This window comes from Gekko japonicus, unplaced genomic scaffold (assembly GCF_001447785.1).
Source record: "Gekko japonicus isolate JY-2015 unplaced genomic scaffold, Gekko_japonicus_V1.1 scaffold547, whole genome shotgun sequence".
NCBI classification, from domain to species: Eukaryota; Metazoa; Chordata; class Lepidosauria; order Squamata; family Gekkonidae; genus Gekko; species Gekko japonicus.
Genome location: NW_015167551.1, coordinates 736,596 through 746,016, shown reverse-complemented (window position 1 = coordinate 746,016; position 9,421 = coordinate 736,596). Strand labels below are relative to the sequence as shown.

The window sequence follows — 9,421 nt, the reverse complement described above, 5'->3', positions numbered from 1 at the left end:
GATAGTGCCATGACCAGCCCCTCTCTTTTGGCCTCCCCTAAAAATGGAATTGATCTTGGTTCAAGCTGCTCAAGTGTAGCCTACCTCACAGGATTGTTAGATCCAGGTAGCCATGTTGGTCTGAAGCAGCAAAACAAATTTAGAGTCCAGTGGCACCTTTAAGACCAACAAAGGTTTATTCAAGGTATGAGCTTTCATGTGCAAGGCACAGTTTTTCAAATACATTGGAATGGTGTGTAAGGTTCAGACGTATAGACAGGGAAATTAATATTATTTTCTAATTGTGGGAAGCAAACTGAGAATCTCCGTTCTGTCATTCATGCCTAGGAGGACAGAATGGAGATTCTTGGTTTGCTTCCCACAATTTGAAGAAAGAACACCTTTGGACATTTATCTGCTATTCGGACATATTTATTACTTCATAACTGTTGACATAACCTTAGCTTGTTATTTTGGAATTTGCATATCTTAAACATCATCATGTTAATTTCCCTGTCTATACGTTCGAGCCTTACACACTATTCCAATGTATTTGAAAAAGTGTGCCTTGCACACGAAAGCTCATACCTTGAATAAACCTTCCTTGGTCTTAAAGGTCCCACTGGACTCTAAATTTGTTTCACAGGATTGTTGTGAAAATAAAATGTTGGGTCAGTCACTCACTGTCAACCTCGCCTACCTTATGTACACCGACAGAGCAGGCTTTTTTTAAAAAAGTAATACATTATATAAAGATGTATAAACAAAGGGTTAAATTTGCCCTGACGGAAAGTCACGTGACTCTGGAAAAGACCGCTAGGGAAAATCGGTATGAAAGAACGTTGTCTGAAAAGACCGGGCTCCGGTTTAGCAAGGGGACAGGAAAAGAGTCAGTCACGTGGCTTCACTTACTTCTCCTCCTCCCCCCCCAGTTCTCGCGAGACGGTTTTCCCCGTTTTCTCACTGCCTTTGGTAATCACGTAATTTTTCCGCGCCGCGTCGCACGCCGGGTTCTAGCTTGAGCGCTGTGTCACCGTCGTGCGTTTCCGTCTTCTTTTTCGCCTCCCGCCTTAAGATTTTCCCGTCCGTCGGGCCCTGATGGAGTATCTTATTGGCATTCAGGGACCGGACTTCGTCCTGGTGGCTGCGGACACCATCGCAGCCTCTAGCATCGTCCATATGAAGCGCGGTCAGTCTGTGGGCCTTGGAGGGTGATTGATGGTCTGTTTCTCTTGCTCAGGAGCGCTTGCATCTTGGCATCTTGTCAGGCGCAGGAAGGGCCTCCCTTGCCATGCAAAACGGAGTCCTTTCGTTTTGTTACCGTCTTCTGGTTCTGTTCTTCTCCCTAGCTGTAAGAGGGTGCGCTGGGGGGGGGTGTTGGTGGGTGGAGGTAAGCTACGAGACTTGAAGTTCCCATATGAGTCGGACGCAGGAGTTCTGCTCTCCAGGACAGCCTCCTCTCTGCCTTTCTCTTTTCCGTAAAGAGGGGGGGCGGGGGGGGGGGGAGTAATAATGTCATTTTTGCCAAGCACCTTTGTTTCCAGTGTACCCTGTTATTGGTACTTAGGCCTTGCCTACATATGCAGCAGAACAAGGAGTGGGATTCTGCGGTGGCAGAATGGGCTTGAACTACTTCAGACTATAGATGTTGGTAGGAGGTTTTAGTGCTTCTCATGCAAAGAACAAAGCCCAACATTTTGGTTTTTTAGGTCATTTATAGCCTGCTTTTCTCAGTGAAACTCAAGGTGGGTTACAGGGTAAAGAAAGAGAGAGAAAATGTAATCAAGCAACATAAAATTCCAATGAACAATGCAACAGGTCTAGGAATATAACATTCAAAGACAATGTGAGTAACAAAAAGTATAGCAAAAGTATTGTGTAAGCAATGTAGAATGTGGCGTACCTATAATAAAAACTGTATGCCCTCAAGTTGCAACTGATTCATGGCTACCACAGGATGAGCAGAAGTGGTTTGACTTTGACTTTCTCTGTATAGCAGCACCCCCAGTCTTCCATGGTGATTTCTCTTCCAAGTGAGAACCATAGCTGGCCCTGCTTAACTTCTGAGCTCTGATGACATGGGTCTAGTCAGGGCTATCCAGGTTGCTGCCTATAATAATAAATAATAATTATTATCAAATGTGCTTATTGATGGCTTATAGGAAATTAATGTAGATGAACTTTTGAAAACTATAATGCCTCCCATGAAGTCCACAGTAGTAGTCTGTTCTGTCACCTCACTTTCACTGCATTCTGTTGCAATGTAGAAGCTGCTGCTCAGTTGCTGATAGAAGAAGAAATTTCTGCCTGAACTGCTTGAGGGCGGAGAGGACTGCTTGCCATGCAGTCTAGCCTGTGGTGCCATGTGACCTAAAGCTGCTATACCTACCCCGCCTGCCTGCCAGTTGAAGACCACTGATTATTTCATTGTAATGGGCAATGTGCAGCCTAATGTTGGGCTAGGTGCTGTACAACTTTAAAGCAAAGTGCATACACAAGGCCGTGTTGAAAACAGGGCACACAATGAAGTAGGGCAGTAAGAAATTTTCTGTCTGAAGTGCCACTGGGAGCACAATGCTTTGCACATTTTCCCAGTCTGGACCTAGTGATTACACAGGATTATACCACAAGTGAAGATGAAAACCTTGCATGCTTGCCAGGTGTAAAGATTGCTGTCAAAGGGAGGGAGGCTAAAAATGAGAAAGTGTAACTACATGATATACAGGCTATTCTGCTGTAATTACTGCTTTAGAAAGTATATTAAGAGTGGTTTATTATGGCGTTATCATTTTCATGGGCCAACTTGAGGGCCCTTTTGAGCAGAAAGGTAGGATGTAAAAATTCTAAACCTAAAGTGAAGGAATGGAGTGTAAGTGAATTGGATAGATTTGTGGTTTAACAGGTAGAGCTGTAGGAGAGGAACTACAGACAAAATTTTGTCTAAGTCTTACACTATGACTATTGAAACAGGTTTTTTATACTATTCAAGATCATCAATAAAACGTATATACTTTAGTTACATATCATAGATGTTCTGAACAAAATGTACATATGATAGAATAAAATTTGTTAAAACAAATCCATATTTTTCTGCCTGATTAGGCATGCCAAGGCAGAAAATCTAGCTACCATAAGGGTAGTTTCATTACAGAAATTAACAAGAAGAAGAGAGGTATAAAATTGTTGGGATCTACCTGGATACTTGGATATAATTAGAGTAAGATACATATTCCAAATGCTCTGGTAAGACCGGCAGTATAAGAGGACATGCTCAATTGTTTCTACCATTCCAGCTTGGCATGGGCATAGATAAGAACATAAGAGAAGCTAATGTTGGATCAGGCCAATGGCCTATCTAGTCCAAAACTCTGTCACACAGTGGCCAAAAATACCAGGTGCCATCAGGAGGTCCAGCAGTGGGGCCAGGACACTAGCAGCCCTCCCACCGTTGCCCCCGCAAGCACCAAGAATACAGAGCATCACTTGCCCCAGACTGAAAGTACCTGTCTGTACCTTGTGGCTAATAGCCATTGATGGGCTTCTGCTCCACATGCTTATCTAATTCCCTCTTGAAGCTCTCCATGCTTGTAGCTGCCACCACCTCCTGTGGCAGTGAATTCCATGTGTTAATCACTCTTTGGGTGAAGAAGTACTTCCTTTTATCTGCCCTAACCCGACTGCTCAGCAATTTCATGGAGTGCCCACAAGTTCTTGTCTTGTGAGAAAGGGAGAAAAGTACTTCTTTCTCAACCTGCTCTATCCCATGCATAATCTTATAAACCTCGATCATGCATGTCATGTATGGGATGTTTCACGTATGGGATCTGTGCATATCTCCCTTCAAGGAGGGCAGATGGAAGAATGTTAAGTTAGGCCAAGGTAAAAGCTCTGCAATGTTTGGGGAATTCCAAAGTATAGAGGTAGCTAGATGGAACAAAATGTTGGTGCAACCCAAATGTAAGGCCTCTTCTGGCAGTGTAAAAGACTGTGTTTTTATTCTGGCCTAAGCTAACTTGGAGTGTAGTCTGCTTTGCCAGGTGCCTGAGGTAGGATCTTGCATGGCAGGCAAGGGAACCCAGAACATTAACCACCCCTCTGAAATTAATGTCAGAGCGTACTTAGAGCTGATCAACATGTGACGGTGGCAGATAGTGCCTTTAAAGTAAAGTGTTTCATGGAAATAGTGCAGTTTAAAATGCACAGAATGTGCACTTCCATACTTCTGGGAACACCTATAGCACTTCCCTCTTTGGTGTTTCTCTTGTCACCTCAGTACTAAAAGGAAGAGGGTGGAGACTCAAGATAAACAGGGTGTGGGGGTGTAGAGTGGTGGGCCACACTTCATTCAAAGGCTGCCATATTAGGGCTGTCTGAAACTCATGATGGATAGCAGCAAAAAACCCTTGGGTGGGAGTAGGGTGATGGCTGCCCTTGCATGGATTGTTCGTGCAAAAATTGCTGCCTATAGTAGCTTGTAGAGCAGTACTTAAGTGTTTGTTAAGTAGCCTTTTGCCCCACGGCCCAGTCAAGAGACAGAGGTGGCAACATCAGCACTTTCATAGGAAGGGTCATTCTGTACTACTTCTGTGAATTAGTAACAAAGACTTTCCTGGCATTGTGTTTTATTTTTGCTTCACATCATACAGAGGTCTAGTCTTAAACTTAAACAGGAAAGCTCCCCCACAAGCATTCTAACAACTGCAAAAGACTTTTGCCTGTCCTTTTAATAGTCTGACGTTTCAGAGCCTTCCACAGGTCTTCCAGAGAAGATTATCCAGCTGTAGTTTCGTAAACAGAAAACAAAGATAAGGTTCTGATATGAAGATCTGGAGTGTTCTGTAGCAGGTGTCTGAAATACAGAGAGCTACTTTTCCCAAGATGGGTCGCCGTGTTAATCTGTCTGTAGCAGCAGAAAAGAGTCCAGTATCACCTTAAAGACAGACAAAATATGTGGCAGGGTATGAGCTTTTGTGAGTCACTGCTCACTTATATCTGCTACTGGACTCTTGCTCTTTTCTACTGCTACTTTCCCAAGAAAGCAGTGGTTATGCCTAGAATACTACTTGCATGTAAAACATGATTATACAGTTATGAATGGCACAAAAATTGTATGCTTCAAGGTTTGATTTTTGAGTAGTGCTCCTTCTTCCCTATCCCCAAACCACTTGTTTTTCAAAAGCTTTATTATCATAATAAAATGTAAAGACTTTTATAATTTCTTGCCTTCCTGAGAGTTTAGCACTTTCTAAACTATAATTGATTGGACTTTTTTCAGTCACTTTTAGGAGGGCTATCAGCAAAGAACCCTGTCTTAAACTGGTTGATGTAGTAAATATAAATACACTTATATATTAATGCCTCAATTGACATGGGCTGTTGGAGTAAATGCAACCAAGTAACTTTTTAGGATAAGGATCCTGTGAATTCTCCATATTTGTCTATGGTTTGCTTGCAGTCTCATTTTCATAAGTTCCTAAACCATTAATTTTGCATGTGTGTGGGGGGAGTGTAGGAAACCTCTGTTCATTTCTCTCCCCTTCTGTCTCATTATGTGAAGCTTCACAGTAGCTTACTCTTATTTTTGATTGTACCATTATTTCTTTTGTTTTCCATGAGTCTAGATCATGACAAGATGTTCAAGATGAGTGAGAAAATCTTGCTCCTATGTGTTGGGGAGGCTGGTGACACTGTCCAGTTTGCAGAATACATCCAGAAAAATGTCCAGCTCTACAAGATGAGGAATGGTAAGTGGAGACTGCTCCTTTCTTGTTGGGGGCTCCAAATGTTTAGGATTCTCTAGTGATGAAATACTTCCTGTGTTTACAAAACTGCAGAACGTGTGACTGGATTAGATGGTCTAGAATTCTACATGCAGCTTGGTTGGGGAGAGGCAGAGTGTGTGTCTCCTATGCACCATCCTAGTTGTTGTCATTTGAGTGCCCCTCCACTTGTCCTGAATGACATTGCAATTGAGCAGGTTCTAAAAAGAAACTTTTTCTTTGCACCTGTGTGCTTCTGAAGTCTCTAAGAGCTAGACTACACGTTCTGAATACTCATGTAATCGTATTACATCTCTTCAGACTGAAGGTCTGATAATATTTATATAAAATCTTTCTTGTTCTTGGAAACAGTACATCAGGGTTAGAGGTGAGTGAGATAGAAGTTCTCCTGAAATACTAGTCTTCTAAAGAAAGGGGCATTAAAAACCCCACAAGCATCCATTCAAAGATGGGACCACATATGTGGCCTGATTGGATATAGTATCAGAATACTGTACCACATTACTTCAAATACGTATGTTGGCTCTAAAGCGTTTTATCGATGCATGCAGTTCTGATCCCTTGTCCATGTTTGCATGATAACAGCTATGTGCATCCATACTGTCCTACCTCCTGCACAGGGCTGGAATTTATCTCAACTGTTCACTTTGGGAGATTTCCAAAGCATTAGTATAAATGGGAAGAAACTTTTAGCTGCCAAGTGAAAAAGACTGTTTCCCTACCCCACATCTGTTGCAGAATCATTCTGACCCTGACTTCAAGAGATCAGAGTTGTATATGAGTCAAGAAATGAAAGAATTGCTTCCTTTCACGCTCTGAGAATATTTTCATTCACCTATAGGCTTGTGACTCCTGCCAACCTAGCAGTTCGAAAGCAAGAAATTGCAAGTAGATAAATAGGTACCACTTCAGTGGGAAGGAAACAGCGTTCCGTGTGCCTTGGTGTTTAGTCATGCCGGCCACATGACCACGGAAATGTCTTCGGACAGCGCTGGCTCTTCGGCTTTGAAATGGAGATGCGCACCGCAACCCTAGAGTCGGATTCAACTGGCTTTCGAGCAAGGGAACCTTTACATTTACCTTTACTTTATAGCCTTCTGAATATGTTAATTTCTTGATGACAGGGTATGAGTTGTCTCCAACTGCAGCTGCCAACTTCACGCGTCGGAATCTGGCTGATTATCTGCGGAGCAGGGTAAGCAAGATGCAAGCTATACCTTTTAATTAGACTCGTGTTGAGTTGGTTCTGGCTTTTACAGTCCATAGCAGAAACTGGTTTGCATTTTTCGACTCTATAAGGTTGAACAAGCTACTGGCAGAAGTATTCACCTTTTGATAAGGGTGGCAATTAGCAATAAATAGTGAACATCCTTAAGTTTGTGTCTTGTTACAGATGAAAGGTGTGCTTTTTCAAATGGTTCTTCAGAAGCAGCCATTCTGGGTACCATACTCTGAACTGAAAATGAATTTTTCTCTGCTTATTTGCTACATCAGCAGTATTCACAAGCTTAAATACTTGAATTTCCAAGACTGCATTTTTAAACTTTGCTTGCAAAGGCAGCCAAAGCTAAGCCAGGCGGTTGCCATGCAAGCTTAAGGTCTGCATCCTAGTTAATTCAGATTCTCTGCCAAGGAAAAAGTTAAAATCTGCAATTTGTATTATGAAACTGAGCACACTTGCTTAATTCCTCTTCTCTTAATTTTGAAACCATACTAATTTGGCAAAACCAGAATAAAGTCTGCAAACTATAGGGAGGGGTCTAGAGCCGTGCTGGGTCCTGAATCCCTGTCTTCAACCATAGGTAGTCTTGTCTCGTCCCCTTTCCCCCACCTCCTGGGATTTCAGCAGCCTCTGGTTGCTTGCTCCCTGACTGTGTTGGCAGCCCTAATGGCTAAAATGGGGTGGGTGGGTGTGTTTTTTAAGTTAAGGTTTTCTGGAAGCTAGATTCTCTGGGACCAGTACGGTATTTTGTATGTCTTTTCTCTGCACTCCCTTGTTCTTAACACAAGGGCTGGATGAGGGAGAGCAAATACAATAATAATGACTGAATGAGGGGCACAAAATTCAGCCAAAACAGAAGTGCTGTTGTATTGGGAGTAAAGCTGAGACAGAACTAGGTATACAGTGTGTTCTGGGCATGGTTGTACTCATTCTGAAAGAGCAGGACCACAGTCTGGGGGATTGACCGTGGATGCTTGTTCTGGTTAAGCAGCTTTCCTGGACACTTGTCACACATATCTTAGTAGCATTCAGAACAGATTACTGTAACATGCCCTACATGGAGCTGCCCTTGAAGACGGTCTGGGAAACATCACTGTTCAAAATACAGCAGCCAGGGCATTCAGTTGGGGCTTGCTGCAGCACACATGTTAAGCATCTAATATTTTCTGGTCTCAGTTTGAGATGCTCTATTAGTCCTTAATGGCTTGGCCTTAAAGTACTTAACAGACTGCATCCCACCCACATGTTTTTGTCCATGCGCTGAACTACAAGTGGTTCCTCTTGTAGGAATCTACTTTATCACAGGCTTGTTTGGTGGGGACCCACTCCAGTGCTGTAGAACTCTCTTCCTTGCAAACTCTGTTAAGCCCCCTCAGTACAGACCTTCCAGCAGTCTCTAAAGACAGAGTTGTTCCTGAAACCTGCAAGCAGTGTTGTTTATTCTGGCCTTTATTAGTTGGTGTTGTTGCTACTTTTATATACTGTTAAGTTTATTTTTTTGTTTGCAATTTGCTCTGGGCATATTTACTACAGAAGGGTAGCCCATCTGTATAGCACTGTGGACCATACAAAAAGTTCATATTTTTATTCTTCTGCAAAAAGCTCTGTAAAGCCAGTATTACTGCCTGCATGCTGTGGACAGGGTCTCTGGGCTTGAGAAAGTTGCTTGGCTGAGGCCACTTGGTAAAGTTCAGTTATGTCATAGGCTGTTGGCGAATCACATTGCACCAATGATGAGTTAAGACAAGCTTATTTAGTTCCTCACTTCCCTCTCTTGCAGTGGCTGATTGCAACGGTATTGTTCCCAGCTCCTTTCACTGTGATTCTTTTGATGGGGTGTCTCTTTTTTCCCATAAGCATGTGCATACACATGACTGAATGCTGCAGGGCAGAAAATGAAAAGTAAAAATGGAAATGGCATGTGATTAGCCGCGTTTGCCCCTTATTTGGAAACGGCTGCTTTTTTAAAAAGTAGCATAGCATTATAGCAGAAGGAAATGGTGAATAGGTAAAAGGTTTGTTCCCTGGGTATGATTTACATGATAAAGCAACCTTGGTGGGTATGTGTATTGTCAGCGATGGACTAGGAGACCTTCTCAGACTCCTGTGTAAACTGCCTTGACTTTCACAAGGATGGGATATGAATGCAGTGTAAACAAAGGGCAGAAGATGATGGGTTAGTATTTGCTTTTGTTACAGAGGCATAAGACACCGGTTGTATATAGAGAAACAATTGACAAAGGTTGGCTATACAGGGATAGTTTCTCTAAATGTATAGTGTTGATTCAATCTGTGTATTCTAACAGTGGCAAAGCAGAATGCCTTTGGGAAAACAACTTGTTTATAATTGGCATCTGATATTGGGTGTTCTCCTTTTATACACAGGTTCCATTGAGCAATCGTAGCTAATGGCCATTCATCTGGCACAAGTAGTCCATCA

At 42.6% G+C, this 9,421-nt stretch overlaps 1 protein-coding gene across 1 annotated transcript in view; it reads left to right on the top strand.

Annotated features, from left to right (window-relative positions):
- The first annotated feature begins 964 nt into the window (after positions 1 to 964).
- PSMB2 (proteasome subunit beta 2) overlaps positions 965 to 9,421 on the top strand; it is a 45,186-nt gene continuing 36,729 nt past the window's right edge. Inside the window, exons 1-3 of the mRNA XM_015413695.1 lie at positions 965 to 1,168; positions 5,601 to 5,723; positions 6,884 to 6,954. Coding sequence (XP_015269181.1) covers positions 1,078 to 1,168; positions 5,601 to 5,723; positions 6,884 to 6,954 — 285 coding nt within the window. The 5' untranslated portion in view covers positions 965 to 1,077. The remainder of the gene's footprint in view (positions 1,169 to 5,600; positions 5,724 to 6,883; positions 6,955 to 9,421) is intronic.